At 44.7% G+C, this 18286-nt stretch overlaps 1 protein-coding gene across 1 annotated transcript in view; it reads right to left on the bottom strand.

The window, feature by feature from the left end:
* RAB32 (RAB32, member RAS oncogene family) overlaps positions 1 to 17737 on the bottom strand; it is a 133752-nt gene extending 116015 nt beyond the window's left edge. Inside the window, exon 1 of the mRNA XM_069235153.1 lies at positions 17279 to 17737. Within this exon, the coding sequence (XP_069091254.1) occupies positions 17279 to 17522 (244 nt within the window). The 5' untranslated portion in view covers positions 17523 to 17737. The remainder of the gene's footprint in view (positions 1 to 17278) is intronic.
* Positions 17738 to 18286: the final 549 nt, after the last annotated feature.

The following is an 18286-nucleotide window of genomic DNA, read 5'->3' as shown; positions in this document are numbered from 1 at the left end:
TCACAAAGGTTTGGAGGTGCGATTAGTGCAGGCAATAGGATGGAGAAAACTTTAAAAGATTGACAAGGTTTTCTTAGGGACGTTACCAACAGTCTTAAATTTTATTTGCAAAATAGGTAGAACACACCAAGCTTATTACATAGCTATTTCTTGAAGGCAGTACAATAAATGGCTTTAGCCCTGGGGTCATGGAATTGTTTCCAGGTTCTCTTGGGAGCTTCACTATGGTCTATATCCTCACTGAGGTACTCAAGACCACAGAGAGGAGGGAGCGCGAGGGCGTGAGACATGACAAGTGAGAGGAGCCAAGGAATTGTGATGGTCATTCATACAATTACTAAAAAATTTGTATTCATCATTTTATTAGTGATATTGCAACAAAGATAACATTCAACTGTCTTGTGCACAAAACGTTTACACTTTTAGACAATCCTGATAAGCTTCCATCCCTTCTTTCCACCCCATATGCAGAGGGTCTACAGAAACTAAGGAGAATGGAGAATGGGCCTGCAAAATTGTCCATTTAAGAGGGCCTCCATGGGAGGCAGCTTTAAGGGCAAGTACATTAGAAAACATAGGGCCCAACAAATGTCCTGCAGAGGGATGGTAGGTAGGGGAGTAATAGACAGAGTTAGGTCAAGTGGATTAAAAAAAAACTGATTGAGTAATAGAGACAGTTATTTTTTAAGTAGTAGTTTAGATCTCTTACGGTCATGAAATGAGCGGATTCCAAAATGTAGAGAGATAAAAATTAAGTTAGAGCAGTTGTGAAATTCACTCATGGGTCTGGAGGGTGATAAATGAACATACCTGAGATTGAACTGCAGGGACTAAATTTGAGAGAAAAAAAAAAAACATTCCTTAAAATGTAAATTGGAGGATTAAGAAGCGTACAAGAAAGAAAACAATCTGAAAACTACGGCTACCTTCCATAATAAAGAGGTGATCTGAATATACGACTGAATACCGAAGAGGAATAACTTGACCAATAGCAGGAGCAGAGCTATCAGAAAGCAAGGTTTCTGTTAAAAATGCAATCAGGACTAGATTAACAAGTGTGAATATGAGTAGGAGGTAGGTAGCAGCTGGACCAGGTATTACACTGGTTATTAATGGCATCTAGCGCACCCAAGGAACAAGGTATACAAATGGGTCTAGGTGGATTGGGAGATTCAGGGTTACTGGCACTGGGCATAATCTAGACAGAGATGGGATTGCCTTTGGCAAGGATGAGGTGCAGTATTTCCCAAATGGGCTGCCAAGAGTGAGCGGCTTGGCGTAAAGACACTAAAGAGAACTAAAGGACTATGGGGGTCATTCCGACCCCGGCGGGCGCTGCCCGCCGGGCGGAGACCGCCAAAAGACCGCACCGCGGTCAAATGACCGCAGCGGTCATTTTGACTTTCCCGCTGGGCGGGCAGGCGACCGCCAAAAGGCCGCCCGCCCGCCCAGCGGTAAAGCCCCAGCAACGATTAAGCCAGCTCCGAATGGAGCCGGCGGAGTTGCTGGTGTGCGATGGGTGCAGTGGCACCAGTCGCGATTTTCAGTGTCTGCTTTGCAGACACTGAAAATCTTAATGGGGCCCTGTTAGGGGGCCCCACGACACCCGCTCCCGCCATCCTGTTTCTGGCGGTGAAAACCGCCAGAAATAGGATGGCGGGAAGGGGGTCGGAATCCCCATGGCGGCTCTGCTCGCAGCGCCGCCGTGGAGGATTCCCTGGGGCAGGGGAAAACCGGCGGGAAACCGCCGGTTTCCCTTTTCTGACCGCGGCTTTACCGCCGCGGTCAGAATTGCCCCTGAAGCACCGCCAGCCTGTTGGCGGTGCTTCCTCCGTCCCCGGCCCTGGCGGTCCATGACCGCCAGGGTCGGAATGACCCCGTATGTGTATTCGTCAGTCTCTACTCCAATGCTTGAAATGAACTGCATGATGGACTACTGCCCAGCTACAGCACTCACTGTCAGACTACACGCTGCCTCCGGAGTGTTTCGCTCTAATATGTTAATGCTACAGAATCATATCTGTGGGGCCAGATTATCTACTGGGTTGCAGATGGGTCTGCTATGCTTCACCCCAATATAAGGGACTAGCTTTACTCTAGTTTTGTAACAAACACATTCTCATTAGCTTGGCATGTGGGTGGACTGAGGGACAAGCAGATTCTTCTCTCAGAGCAGCAGGATTAGGCTGATGGTTTACTGTTCTTCTTTCAGGTTTTGGTTACCAGGGCCTAGTGGTGAAGTTTGTTTCCCAGTTCTGCAGAGAGGGTGCTGCCTCTCAGAAGTGGCAGCATGAGGTGCAGTCTGGTTTACCAATTAGGCCTGGTAGGGGTAGGCAGGTGTGGCAATTACTTCTCAATAGCCTTGGTGGTCAAACTGTACGATGGTAGTAGGGTGGTGGCTTTTTTCTTCACCAGCCATGAAGGACAGGCCTTGTGCATCATGGAGAGAGGGACCCCTCAGGTAGAACAGATTAAGACAAAAGCTGCTGGCTGCTCCAAGACCACCACCGGGACGTGCAGCCTACCCCTTAGGCCATAGGTTGGTAGAAGGCCAGAGTATGCTCTCTTCTGACTACTGGACAGATAGAAGGGGAAAGATTAAACTGAATGCCTTAAACAAGCCAATTGCAAGAATAACTGTTGAGTTTTGTTTAAACTGTCAGAGTCGCATACAAAGCAGTGGGGTTGTTTTTGATTCAGAAAAAACTCTTATGAAAGCTGAACCCAGAAGAACCAGTTAAAAAAAGTTGTAATTATCACAAAATAGTTAATAGACAAAGACTAACCGACCTGTAAATCAACTCACGAATAAAGAGTGTTCATGTAAGCTAAATGTGTAGACATAAATCCAGAAGCATAAATGGGGAGGTTACTATAAAAGATGAGCAACATTTGTCTTCGGTGGAGAAGTGAGTGACTTTGTCCATAGTGCAACACTTTGAAGTCAGGTCTTTGAAAGCTCCCTTTTAAGAAGTCCAGACAAACAGCACATAGAAAGGCAGAAGGGATGGGTCATAAAATTATTCACATTAAGGGCCCGATTTAGATAGTGGCAGCCAGGTTAGTTCGTCACAAAAGTGTTGCATATCATGTCTGCTAAAATCTAAATCCCATTATTTCCTATGGGATTTAGATTTCAGTAGATGTGATATCAGTCACAGCTGTGGCGGAGTAACCTGTCTGCCAATATCTAAATCCGACCGTAAGTTTTAAGGGCCTAATGCAAAAAGACCTTTGCAGTCACGAATCATAAGTTGTGAGCCTGCAAAATGGCTATGTGTTATGTACCAAAACCATTTTGAAATTTGGTAACTGGTAACCTATTTGCAAATAGTTTTAGAATCCCATAACAAATAGTTATTTGGAAGGGGTGTGTTTACTGCGTCTCTCCCCAATAGCAATTCATTAATGTATGTGTATGCCACTTTAAAGGGGAGTGTAACCCACTAACAAAAAGTTTGTTGGGGAGTAGGCAGTGGTCCATGGGACAACTGCCAACTTTATCAAACTAAAAAAAAAAAAACCACCACTTATTTAAAATGCAGCCCCTTTTTCTTATATAAGGAAAACAGGTTGCTAAAAAAAAGTTGACTGCATATAAAATGCGATCACAGTTATAGGGGTATGCTGGCCACAGCAGGTCACCACCTGTGATGACGTCCATTTGTAGTGAGCTACAATTTGCAACCTACCTCATGAATGTTGAACCAGTCAGTCACATTATGACCCATTGAGATCCGGAATTTTCTGAACCAACCTATTATTAATACATAGTTAGGTTTGCAAAATTATTTTCCATTCACAAAAAAGTTGGTGCACAATTTTTGACCACTTTTTGTGAATGGAAATTCATAAATCAGGTCCTGAATGTGTTCTAGTTTTTTATGAGCATTAAAGAGCCCTTTGGGAATGAGACTGCGTTACTTAATGACTTCACGATTTCTCATCTGATATATAAACGTTGAGATACTATGACAATTAACCAGGTGTTTGCAGTTGGAGAACTGGAGTCAGAACTTATTCTGGAAGAGGAAACTTTGAATTTGGAAGACCCTGATTGCTCAAAAGCTGTTGTCACGTCAGATGGATGCAATTGACTTGATATGCAAAGAGGCATAATAGGATGTGGCCATCTAACGAGGAAAATAAAGAGTTGTAACCCACTTGAACCTTCATTACGAGTGGCCACGATTACCAGGAACCTACAATGATACCGATATGGGAGGCATCTGTAACATTGAGACATTGTATTGCCTCGGGGTGGGGAGTTGAGCTCTAATAGCATGGTATGCAATGCGGACTATGTTTATGGAGCGATTCCCTCATGAAAACCAGTAATGGAGAGATTTATTAACCAGAAACAAGGTACTTCAGGAGTTGTATCCAATAACATATGCAGGATCACCCCAACCAGGGATATCCGGTGCACTATTTATGCATTACTTGCAATTCCCAATGGTTCTGGTAACACTTCTATCAAGCTCCATTGGGAATCCCGGCCTTTACTAATAAGGGACATAACCTTCCTGAAAACAGAGTTAGCATGATCATAACACCATCAAGCTTTCGTTACTAGAAAGATCTAGGGCCATATTAATGAAAAGAATAGGAACCCAAGTTTTTGGCTTGCAGGGTACACCACTGCGTGCACCCGTTTAAGTGTACCCTGGTTGAATGAAGCCAGTGCCCTTGTTTAACAGTTGGCAAAAATCCAGTTTGATGATGTCAGAACAAATAATAAAATGTGCAATCATTTCTATAAAAGAAGAATTATTACAAGTACAAGGCATTCTTTTCTTGACCGACCCTTCAAATTTCCAGTGTTCCTTATGACAGGTCGGTGGCTAAAAACTAAATTTGTCAACTCACTTCTTTTCACTTGCAAGGACTATAAAATCGAAAGACCCTTGAGCTGTCACTCTGGTTCGTCGTTTAGAGAATGGAGTCATTTCATATCTGAAGGTTTCCTACAACCTACCCAAAAAATACTGTTACGGCAAATGTGGGTTAACACCATGCATGTTGGTTTCAATATGAGACTAGAAAGGGGTGTTTGGAAGATGCTTGGAGAAAACTGAGTCAGTTATAATACAGCCCGCTAGCGGCAGTGTCCAAAACACATTCCCTTTAGAAGAATGGGCAACCCAATAACACCCTGGTTGTTTATATCTTAGAAGGTGAACTGCAGACTAGGGGATCATTTGTGAACTTATATTGGTATCAAACATAGAGGTCGGTGGTGTCTGAAAGATTTAATCAAAAGGCAACCAAAAATAGCTAAACAATCTTATCTAAAAAGTACAAACAGGTGTATGCAAATTGGATATTCAAAAGAAAAGACTCATATTGTTTTCATTTCAGTCCCAATCACTGTTATCACAGTACCAACCTCTATTTATGATATTTATATAAGTTAATAAATGATCCCCATATACCAAAACACATTCTCGTCCCGGAGCTTTGGCGCACAGCCACTAGTGACCGCTTCTCAGAACTTTCACTGCTCGGCAGTAAAAGTGAATGAGAACAGTCTGAGGACACTGTTGGAGCCGCAGGAGCATCCTGAACATGAAGTTGACAAAGCAGTACTATGGCAAGAGGGTTCTACTGGAAACTGGTGTTGTTCATAGATATTACTGTGGCGCATAAGATCTAGTTGAAACCGGTGCTGTACTGCGAAAGTTTTGTCGCGAGTAGGGAAGGTCTAGTTGAAACCAAATTACAGAACAAAGATGTGTCGAAGTAGACAGTAGAGGATGTAAACGTCTACTTATGACAGTATATGACTGCACACTATTTGAACATCACACACATTTGTACAACCACATATTACATACATACCATTTTATCAGGTATTTGAAGATAAAGTGATTTGCTTTAATCAGGGCTTGTAGGTGGACCTTCCAGTTAAGTAGATGTACGGGTTGGAAAGGGGCTGGGATGCTGCGGAGTCAAGATCATTCTCCATTCTTTAAGTCTCCGCTGAGAGCATTTGCAGCCAAAACTTACTTCTTTCACAACCGTCATCTCGTCTGCAAGTAATGTAAAAATATCACTACCCCAAACATCTATTGTCCAGAAAGGCAATTTCATGCCTTCCTGGCCCATGCATTCTTCAGCTCAGTAGTTTTGGGACCTGCAATATTGCAATGTACAGTATTTTTACGGCAAAAGGATAAGGGCATATTTGTTAGGACCCAAGTGACAAATTGCCAAGAAATCCAGTTCGCCCTCCCCTCAAGCTCACCCACTCTTAGCACATTGTGGAAAAATATTTTCCAAGCATCCTGTGTGCAATAGTCATATATTTCATATGTTGCTGAATTGATGAGTAGACCTAACTTCCCAATTTTTCTATGAATGTGGCAAACCACCAAAGTCCCGGCAGATAGATGTCTTTACCTCTTGACATCTACTTTAATTTCCCACAATGCAAATCATTTTTACCCAGGTTTTGCTTGATGGTGCAGCTATCGCCAGATCATATATGATCCCCAGAATAAGAGCTTTAGGAATTACTGCTGAAAGGGACTTTGGCTCCGCCCACAAGTTGGTTACCCTTAGTAAACCATTTGATTGGGCAGAAGTTGTGTTCTTCTATTTGCTTGTGGACGGGTTCCCGCCATCTCCGAGTAGTGACACACTTCTTAACTCCAGAATGAGTGTTGTAGGGATTACATGCCCGGAGCTGCCTCAATGGCATGCTGACTTCACCTGACTTGTGGCGCTCCTTTAACCATCAAATGTACCATATTAAACATGATTTAATCTAAAAATCCTGGACTTGCTGAGGCCGTCATATGCTATCCTCTCTGGTCCTGAGGTACGGTGAACAACTGTTGAGTTCCCTCTGTCGGGAGCTCTTGCTGCTTTTCAGGTCTACAGAGGATGTCACCTTAGTGTTGTGAAGAGAGAGGTGTGTGGTAGAGTGTGTGCCAACTTCAATGGGACAGGCCCTGACCAGTGCTATGAAGTGTCCAAAGTGGTGTCTAGTGGCACATCCCAGCCTTTCGGCCTAAAAAGATGCCTTCCCTAGTACTGCAAAACCTAGACCTTTCAAGTTGAACAAGTCAGGATTACCAGAGTGATTTCTCTTCAAATGCGCCTTGAAGCCATTGGCTCGAGGTTCAGGATCTGTGTGGTCCTACAGTCTGCTTTCTGGAATAATAAAGAACTCTGTGTCCGCTGAGCAATTTGTCGCCATGTGTACCTTGGAAACCACACGAAGCCACTGGCCGACTTCCGCAAACATCTTGGTGAAAAACTATGCATACGTTCGCAACTTGGCTTTTGGAGACGAAAGAATCTGTCAGCAGATGAAGCAGATGAAGCAGTTGGACGCTCACCGCTCTCTGAGTAGGTGTCCTTCTACGAAGGGACTGTTAAATTCGGGCATTTGGCTGGATGGCGGTTTGCCTTTTGAAAGCTATTGTGCTCGATTTGGATTTTTTTCCTTTAAAATATCGTGTAAAGAAGTCCTTGTATAATGGCCTTGATAACGTCTGTAGCACCTGACTGCTCTGAAAGAAAATTCACATTTTATAATGGCGGGTCAGAACAACTTTCAGTGAGGCCGGGAAAAAAATAAAGCACTTCTTCCATCTCATCTCCTGCCCCTCCCTCGCCTCAGAGACACATTTATTTTCCGTTCAGGGACATATGTCTCCCACTCAGTAACGAGCTCTCATTATTACGGGGATAGGAATGCAGCCCCACCCCCGCACGGCAACACCACCCCCTTCATTCGCTCCACCGCTCGGAGAAGCATCTCCGCCGAGCAAGGGGCACTTCTCTTCCCCTGCTGAAGACACCACGCCTCAGGGTCACCGCTGTACCCCGCCACGTGCACATTCTGCTACCCAGACTCACTCTCCCCATGTTACCCATCCCCTCGCTGCCCCTCACCGCTTATGACACCCTCGAGCAGCCAGGGAAACCCTACCCTGCAGTGAGAACTGCCCGAACCCCACCCCCCGCCTCTTACCCGAGATTGCAGGATGCGATGTGGCAATGCTGCTGCACCGAAGACAGGCTCGAGGCATTAATGCTGTAAGTAAGAGGACCCAGTCGCCCATAACCTGCTGCATGCTCAAACAAATAAAAATCCCCACCCAGGCCAAACGGTCTTTCTGGACAAAGTCCTCACCTCATGCCCTAGAACCCAAATACTACAAACCATCCCCAGCATCAACCATATAGTCATGTACGATGCATGCACCATATTTACTTAACATACATTTATCAACCATAGGAGCCACATACGCAAAACATGTATACATACTTCATACACATGTAATTCTTAAGCACCACAAGGGGAAGGGGTGTGTCCACTTCGGTGCAAAGAGGAGAGTGTGCCCTGAGTGCAAGGGGAACTCTGTGTCTATAAGGGTAGAGTACGCTAACAACCCGTCTGAGTATAAGGAGAACCAGTGCTTTAAATGGGCCGGTACTCTCCGGTACTGAGTACCGGCACTTTTTTATTTTGAGAGGAAGAGTACCGGCATATCTCAAGAAAAACGTAATACTTTTAATTGGAGAGTACCGGCACTTCTCAGAAACAAGCACTTCTATTTTCCCATTTGAAGTACTGAGGAGAACATGTAGCTCTGAGGCTAAAGTGTTCAATGTGCCCATCTCAGTGCCCGGTGAATGACGTGCCCGTGTGGGGGTAGGGTGAGAGGTGTGCCTGTGTGAATTGTGGGGGTTGATGTCCATGTGAAGACAGTGTAAGAGGTGTGCCTGTATGACTGCAGTGGGAGGCATGTGTCTGAGTGCGGGCTTTATCTGCATTAATGCAAAGTGAGAGATGTGCCTGTGTACGGGGCAGGGTGAGGTTATACTTGCAGAGTGAGGGGTGTATGTAGCAGTGCAGGTTAAGCAGTGTATCTGCGTGTGCACAGCTTGAGGGGGGAGTGTGAGAGTTCAGGGGAAGGGTGTGTCCATACGAGGGCAGTGCAAAAGGTGTGCTTTTGACAGGGAAGGGTGAGAGAGGTGCTTGTGTCAACGCAGGGTGAGCAGTGTGTCCAAGAAGGGGCAGATAAGAGGTGTGCCTGCGAGAGGGCAGGGTGAAAGATGTGCCTGTGTGACGGAGAGAAGCAAAGTACCTCATAAGTAGGGGGTTAGGAGTGTGTCGCTGTGAGTAACGTACAAGAGATGTGTCATTGTGAGCGCCAGGTGCTAGGTGTGGCCACGTGACTGTAGGGTGAAAGGTGTGTCTGTGTGAGGGCCAAGTGAGAGGTATGACCATGTGACAGCAGTTGGAACTTTGGAAGTGCACGGGGAGGGGTGTGCCCATGTGAGTTCATGATGGGTGGGGAGGGGTGATGTGTCAGTGAAAAGTGGGTGGTTTGTGCCTCTCAGTGCAGGGTGCAAGTCATAACCATTATATTGTGGGCCTGACCTGAACGCAGGGTGCAGAACAACAAAGGCAGACATTATGGCACTGGCAATGCTAATTATATATTTATTTTAATTATTCTAAATAGCAAGATGGGGTTATTGGGGCAGACTTAACTCCTGGCCTCCACACAGACATGAAAAAAGATGTGACACAGTGGAGTTAAGAAATAAAAAAAGATCAAGTAGCTGTAAATGTAACCGTGTAAAGGAGTGGAGCTTGAAGCCTCGCCCCTCTTCTATAACCAAATATGCCTGTGGCCAAGTGTTCATGCGGATCCTGTACAAAAATAACCCCTGTGCAATCATACTGACACAATAAGTAGTCGCATCTCCATTCCCGGTTGTAGACCGATTCAGGAAATAAATATCATACAAAGCAGTAAATATTCTGAGTCTGCACCTCTTAATCACTATTTGAATGAAATATCTGATCACTAGATGAAAGAGTTACATGCCACAGAACCCAGAAGATTATAAGGATAAAGAGAAGTCTCTCAAAACTCCTCCAGTACTGCCACTGCTACCCGTACAGATAGGAGTGATTAAAAAACAGCTGGTCTGCAGGCGAGCGCACACAGGCGCATGGAACTTTGCACCAGCCCGGCCCCTCCTGCTATAAAACACAAAACATACACTGCGTCGTGAGAAATAAATACTGCATTACAGGCGTACACTAAGGTGTACCTTTAGAGACACTTTAGCTAATGTAAAGCAAAGGTATGCTGGCGTTCTCTAGAGAGGTGACTAAAAAAGAAAATAGAAACAAGTAGGAAGGATGGGTTTTAAGGTTTCTAGCCTGCTAATACTAACTGTTTGACATAATTTTTAAGGTCTGGCTTGACAGCACAGCTGTCGCCAGACAATTATGTGAGTACCACTAGAGAGGGGGTTTTGCTCCGCCCACATGTTGGGAGTCAGGAGTACATGTTGTGATTGAGAGGAAGTTATGAGCTTCCACAAAAAAGTCCTTGCTCTCCACCAGGTGTGATCATTTTCTTTATTTATCCAGCTGGCTGACCTTGAACTTTCAGGGTCACATACATGGCGCTGTAAAAGTGTCTTAGATATCTAAGTAAGAGGGCAGTCATTAACCTACATGGATTTTTAGTTCTGGCTTGACAGTGCAATTGTCACCTGATCTTTTAACCTACACCAATATCACTCTACAGTTATTTGCTTCCACACAAAAACATATGCTATTTAATTGTAACTTTTCACTTTACAATATTTCATTCCTTTGAAGCCAGACTTATTGCCATTGCCAATGCTTGTTGAGTTTTGTACGACAAAGCGCAACTCTCTGCAAGGTTCTTCAATATTCTGGAACACAAGGGCATGGACACAGAAGTAGTGTTTGGGGGCGAAGGAGAGATTTATTTTTACAGCTTGACTCATTACAAACTTTTTAAAAGCAGAAGTGTGATAATTAAAAAAAAGTTTAACACCAGTACACAGCAAAGACATCGCACTCTTACACCAGCTTAATGCAGATAACGTGACACCAAGTTCCTAAAGTGTTTCTAATCTAGCCACGTGCTACACAAAAACATCAAAACACCACAGAATATGGAAGTGTGCTCCAGCATAGGCCTCATGAAGCTCACAGCTAAAAATAAATCATCGCCGCCATCCCGAACTGATAATGTGCTGATGCTGAAGCTATAGCATTCCACTGGAGCTGCCTTAACTATGACTCTCCACTAAACCCATCCCAACGACCACGCAGCAACTGAGTTCCAAGCCATGACGAGGGTAGGAAAGGAGTGTCCTATTAAATCTAGGATAAGGCGTTGTGTCATAACTGGTATTAAAAGTTATGCTGAATGTCACTGGCCTACAACAATGAAGTTAGTATGCAAGTACAAAAATAAGGTCTAAACTGTTCTTTCTCATCAAGAAGAAGACCGACAATAGCACTGGCATATCAAAACTCTGGCAAAGATTATGTATACTTCAACACCACAAGTTGAATGGAACGCTTGCTTGATTTGAATTACATTATTCCAGTTTATAAAAATATATCTAATTCAAAACAAATACTACCCCTTGGATTGGTAAACCAATGAACAGGAGCTTGCTGCAAAGGCACACTGATCATACAGATTACACCTAGTGGCGGAATGGCATCATGTCAAGCACGCCAAAGGTGCAAGTCAGAATATAGTTGGTGCACAAAAAAATCCTCTACTGCAGAAAGAGGCAAATGTTCTGGGTGATGACTTGATTTATACAGATCATTCCTTCACTAAGAGCATTTCTTCTAAGGAGAAGTGCAACAATTCTTGTCACTTCTGGGCAGACAGGTTTGACTGCATTCATGATGCAGTAAGTTTTCTGTCCCTGTATCTCATGCAACTGGAATTTATTATTTACAATAAGTAGTAGGACCGTTTGCCTTGACTGTTAAAGACCACCTGTCAACTTTCTCAACACTCATTAACAAGGAGCCTCGACCAGATGGAATTTTCTATCCCATCTCTGCCCCTTGACTTTTTTTGTTTAAGTTGCAGCGTGTATTCTCATCCATTGCGTCCCTTGAGCTGTCTTGAGACAATTAACTTTTTAAAGATGCGTCATAGACCTAGACAAACAAAATGTGAACTACCTATAACTTAAGGACATGAGACATTTCACCCCTGACATGTCTGACCATTCAGATCTCTCCAAATGTTAATCGGGAGTTGGTTCATCAGCTGCAGGGGCACATCTAAGGGGATCTTTATCTTCAAACAGATGTTGGCTCGGTATGACCACCCTTTAGTTTGATCTGTATATCGAGGACAATTTGGGGTAGGTAGCTGGAACAAGGGTGGGAATACCATATTGTATTATAAACTTGCTGACTGAACCCCGTTACTCTACAAAAAAAAGGTGGTTTAGAGAAGAACAACTCAATTGTGAAAAGACATGGAACTTGCTTGCAGATTCAGGGCCTGATTTAGAACTTGGTGTATGGAATACTCTGTCACAAAATGATGGATATCCTGTCGTATTACAATCCCCGTAGGCTATAATGGGATCATAATACGGTGGACAGGTTATCTATCATATTTGTGACAGAGTTTTACCCTCCACTAAGTTCTAAAACATGCCCTATATCACTACATATCAGGCCCCAGCACTTTTGGGAACATAGATTTATGGGGTTCTGTATCTAGCAAAGTCCAAGAATGAATAACTGCTAGACAAGACACTAAACATGAAAACTGAGATCACTTCTACCCTGAGGTTTTTTCTTCCTCCACACATACAATTTAGTTCTCCCCAATCTGGAAAGAACAAAGTACTTCCTGATCCACATCTCCATAAAGCCATGTCAAAAAATTAGAGCTTTATCAATTAAAGCTCTTTCATGCACTGGAGAAGTCGACCCACCTTCTGCAGCAACCAAGATGCATAACTCACATCATGAAGATTGCTTCTGAGCTCTCCAACTGCTACAAGTGGGATTTCAAATATCATCTGTGATAGTTGCTACATCATTGACTACAGTGCCCTGTTACATAATGGTTTGATACCATATATTAAGGAGCAGTTTGCCTTTCAACTTTTTCTGCCTTTAGTTTATCTCAGGCCAGTGGTTGGCTGACCTTGAGACGCAATGGTAAAATTAAAGCATTCTTCCATCCCTTTGTAAATTTAGAAGTCTGAGATACGTACTTTCACCAATTCCCTTTTCCTGGACTTCTTGAACTATTGTAAATATTTTATCTGGTCCGTGTTTCTAGTGATTATCATAGTGAAATATTGTAATGCTCTCTTAATCAACACATTCACTGAAAAAGATGACTGGTCAAAAATCTAAGCATTCACTTTTAAATCAGCAAGACTGGAGAAAGGGAGAGGCAGAAAAAGTCTGCATAGGGTCATGACTAAACAAATATATTTCTTAGAGGAATGTTGGGTCTATGCTACTTTGGTACCAAAAGAAATAATCACAAATGAATACACAATAATTTACCATTCTCAAAGTTCACTGTTTTCCCTGTGATTTCTTGTATGTTCCCGGAAAATAACATTCTATTATTCACATAGCTGTGCAATTATTAGCCACCTTGTTGCGCAGTTTAAATGTGCCTTGTGTGGCAAGTTGTGCAGTTTCAGATCACAAAACTGTGATTCCATCATGTAGGAAGCTGGCTCTTTACACAGTGGACCACAATGAGGTACACTGTGCAAAGAGTCCAAGCAATCCCCTAGAGGTATCACAGAGGCACAAGTGACATCCCAAACGCTCTTTCTGGGTAGTGTGGTCGAGCAGTTAGGCATATCAGAGGGTAGTGCTAAGCATGTAAGGCACACAGTCATACAGTAAGTGGGACACATACTCAAAGAAACCCAACACCAAGGTATAAAAATAAAACATACTTTTATATAAATTTGGTTACCAGGGTCATCGGAATCAGGTGAGTACTTTTTGAGATAGGAATTTTTACAGTTTTCAAAAAATTATAGTGACATTTTTGGGTACTGTAATATTATCATACAGGGGAAAACGTTCTGCATTCAGGCACTTCACAGTGACTTACAGGACTGTTCTCCAGAACTTAAGGTGAGTGTGAGGCATTGTCCAAGGCTATACCAACAGGTCACCTTGGGAGGATCTGGTGTGTTCGGGTGCAGAGGTGTGTTATGGCATCAGGAGTCCCTTTCACTTTAATGGGAAACTGTTCAGTTGGAAAGTTGCAGCACGTTGGGACTGTAAGGTCAATCTGGGGGATCCAACGGGGGGCTCGACTCTTGAGGTCCTCGACCATGTGGGGACAAATTCGGTCCATTTCTCCTTCGGCTGTGGGGCTTGGGTGCAGTGGTGTCTTCTGGCGTCTGGCCCAGTGCTGCAGTTCCTCGCAGTTGCAGGCGGTGGGGCGCAGAAACAGTCTGCAAGCATGGACTGAGGGTCCAGTCTGACCAAGCCAACAAGTGTGCTCAGGTCTCACAAAGCTAAGAGACGCGGGGACACCCTTGGTTCTCTTCTCCTTGATCCGGTGAGGACTGGTGCAGAGGTATCTTGAGGCGTTGAGTTTCTGTCTCCTTGTCACTAGTATTTGGAGGGGAGGTTTGCAAAAACAGGCTGCAGACTCAGTTGTGAAGTCCACAGTGGGGGCACTCAAGGTGGTGTTCGTTTCTGGAGGGCCTGGGGACCACACTGACCCAGATTGCCCACTTCAGCGCAGGCTAGGCAGCTTGGGTGCAGTGGTGATGCCCGGCATCAGGTTTTGAGCGGTCCCGGTCCTCACAGTTCTTTCTTGGATGAATGCGGATGTAGGGGAGCAGCTCCTCTACTCCAAGGGAGTTCTTCCTGGCGATTTGTGAAGCACTGGCAGCTCTTCCAGTTTCTTGGAGGCTGCAGCGACAGGACTGGTCAGTTGCTCCTCGAGGGTCAGGTGCAGCAGGCAGGCCGTAAGGGTTGGCGCCAAGTCAGTTGTGCTCCTCGGTTCTCTGGTTCAGCAAGCTTCTTGTCCACTCCTCCTTTTGATGTCCAGCGAAGATCTGAGATCTTGGTAACAAGAGGTGCCCTAAATACTCAATTTATGGGGCTTTAAGGGGAGTGAAGGGTAGTAGCCAATGGGCTACATACCCTTAGGTTCACTATACCCCAGAGATGATCACTTTCTGAGGGTAGTAGGCATCACCTTGTTCAGAGTTCCAAAATTCCAGCACACACAAGATGGTGGAATTTCCTAAGCAGTGTCTAATTCAGGCCTTGACCCTAGGGGTGTTCCCAGCCTAGAAATGTGACACGCCTCCTGTATAGCTAATTTTTCCACCTGCCCAGGTCCCAGAAGGGGCCCTAGGGAAGGGGGAGTTGGAATCTTAATCTCAGATAGCCTAAACTGCATACTAAAGGCGGTGGGCTTCTATGCAGGTCATCCTGTGGGGAGGTTTGTTCCACAAGCCAGCCCAAACAGACTTTTGTTTCTGACCTCCAGTGAGTGAAGGCTCTCACCCTGGGGAGTCAGATTCTCGTCTGTTGGCGACAGAATGGCCAGAACTGGTCAGTGAGCTCACCAGCAGTTGGTAGGTTTTTAGGAGGCCCCTATAAGGTGCCCTGTGGGTGCATGTATCAATAAGGCCAGCACTGGAATCAGTGAGGGTTTATTAATATGAGATGTTTGATACCAAACAGCCATAGTCTCAGTGAACCATCATATACCTGGGGAACTCGTATTGACCAGTGTCCAGCACATGTATTTAAAATGGCTTACCTGTTCACGTACCATGCCTAAGAATCGAGGAAGACATAGAAGGAGCATATTTGCTTATGCATATATGTCCTCAATTGTAATATAATGCACCCTGCCTCAGGGCTGAAAGGCTGGCTGTATAGGCGACTTACAAATATTATAAGCAGTGTTTAGATGGCAAGGCACACAAGGGTGTGCCATGCCGTGTTTTCACTTTTAGGGAGCACCTTGTCACGCAGCCTGCAATGACAATCTGCAGGAGGTTGATGCTGAGCCCCTTAGAGTGGCACAAGCTGTGCTGCAGCTCTTAAGGGCTCTCTTCAGCACCCATGTCCTAGGTACCAGGGGTACTATTTACTATGAACTTACAGAGGCACAGAGGGCCTGGCCACTTGAGGATCAAGTGACCAGGTGTCATGTTTTAGAGAAAGAACACTAGTACCGGGGACCTGGTTAGCAAGAATCCAGTGTACTTCAGTCAAAGTTGCATTAAAAAAAAAAAGGCCTGGTGGGTACTGCAAACAAAACGCAGCTTCCTACACATCATCTAAACTCATTCAAAGTACAAACATCAACTGCAACACCAAAAGACCCAACCAGTCAAAACGTATTCAAAGGGCGCTCTCCTTAATTGCACTCTAATATTTTACATTTCACAAATGCACAAGCTGCAATAAGAAACGGACGTATTTCATTGCTAAAGTATCTACTACTCATAATTAATTTGATTTTGAAAGAGAGCTCCAACATATGTATTTTAATAATCCAAGCTTTCCAGACATTATCACTCATGCCCTGAACATAAGTATGTGTTTTTCACAATTTTGCGGAGGAAATGCGTCTTGAAAAACCTCTCCGGAGTTGAGGAGTGCCGTACAGTCATGTTTGAGCAAATACCTTCACAGGTAAAGAGTATTACGTAGTTTATGTGAATGCTGATGTTATTCTTGAAAGGTCTGATGGTTTTTAAAGAGAAGGTGTAACTGCAATATTTGCAAAGATTTCTGGCCCTTATTAGCTAAATTGTAGGTCATGTTGGTTTGTTGAACCGCCTTTCAGTGAGGTATCTATACGCAAAACAAACAAAGTCATATTTACAATATGGCAGTCTTTCCGTATGGTTTTGATCCAAAATAATGTTGTAACAAAAAACATGAAATCACTTGTTACATTTTGTTAACAACAAGGGGAACACGGATAAAGGAGAAGAGTGAGACTGTTTTAATGTGTGAAACTCACACCAAAAGAGGGAGAAACGAGGCCCCTGGTCCTAAAGGGGATTGTGAAAGGCTCTACCGAAATTAAGAAACACCTTTGGTCAGATGTGTAGAAATTAAAGATGCTCAACGGTTCAAAGAAATAAACTAACTCCAGGAAAAAGATTGGTGGTAATGCTCACTTCACTCCTAAGTCCCCTCTGGCCCGCCTTCATCTTAGGGGCGCCAATCACTTCCCAGAGTTAGAGGAGATACCCTTGATTTACATAAATGCACAATTAGCGCACATATGGCACCTTTACTCATCCGTGGACTTTCAATACAAGTCAAGTCCTTGCTATTGATTTCCTGACCATCTTTCCAAGGGTAACATAGAAACTACAAATCCCACATTTCAACACGAGGCTGCCCGAAATGTTAGTATGCCCAGTCACACTTGTAGTGCGACCTTTCCACTACTGTGGAGTGAGGCCTCACCTGCTATGTCCCACAGCTGCAGGCGCACCATGGTCCTGCTGTCCCAGCTGATCACCTTCAGGGCGAAGTCGACGCCAATGGTGGCGCGGTAGTGCTGCGAGAAGAGCTGGTGCACGTAGCGTTTGATGATGCTGGTCTTGCCTACGCCCAGCTCCCCGATCACCAGCACCTTGAACAGGTACTCGCGGCGCTCCGGGGGCATCGGGGATCCCCCAACCTCGTCACCGCTGCCCGAGCCGGACATGCCCGCTGCAAGGCCACCCCGGGGGGCGGCGGCAAAGGAGGACGCGGAGAGCAGGGTGTACGGGTGCTTGGAATAATGACCTACTTAAATCACACCCAGATGAACGGAGGCAGTATCTGACTGCCCCTGTGGTCGTTCAACACCCCAACGCCTACAAGGTTCCAAAGCCCTCGAAAAGCAAGCGACCAAGTGAAACTTTGCGTCTCCCTCTTCCTGACCCTCCCCTCTCGTCTTGGGAACCAACTAACCGCGCTCACAAGGCACAGGGGCGGCCCCAAGCCCCGGAGGTAGGCGGACTGCACGCCAGCAGGCCCACGGGGTGGGGCGAAGTGCTGCAAGCCCCTCCTCCGTCTCGGGGACGTCACTCTTACACCAAGTAACGTACCAGTACTGACTATTTTAGTACTTTGTGATATTTATATTAGCTTTTTTCCCCAGAAACAAAAATAATGTATGCTAAAACTTGCATGAGAACCAAAAAGTACAGATGACATTTAGAAGGCAAAGGGCTAAGCTAACAGGAAAGGGTAAAAACAGTTATATTTATTTAGCTGAGCCCTTCCCTGGCCTTATTAGGTAGTGGTACGCTGTTACTGACAAGGACATCGTTTTTGCTCTATATGTAGGGTCACGTGAATGCCACGATTTAGGAAGTTTGGGCCAGGTGTGCAACCTTTTGTTTTGTGGCTCGCAATTTGCGATCAGTTTGTGAAACAAAACGTACAACGGTGTTAACCACAGCGTTTGCAATTCCCAAATGGGTG

The sequence above is a fragment of the Pleurodeles waltl genome, chromosome 5 (genome assembly GCF_031143425.1).
Source record: "Pleurodeles waltl isolate 20211129_DDA chromosome 5, aPleWal1.hap1.20221129, whole genome shotgun sequence".
NCBI lineage: Eukaryota > Metazoa > Chordata > Amphibia > Caudata > Salamandridae > Pleurodeles > Pleurodeles waltl.
The sequence above is the reverse complement of the archived record's forward strand: the minus strand, read 5'-3'. Positions and strand labels throughout refer to the sequence as shown.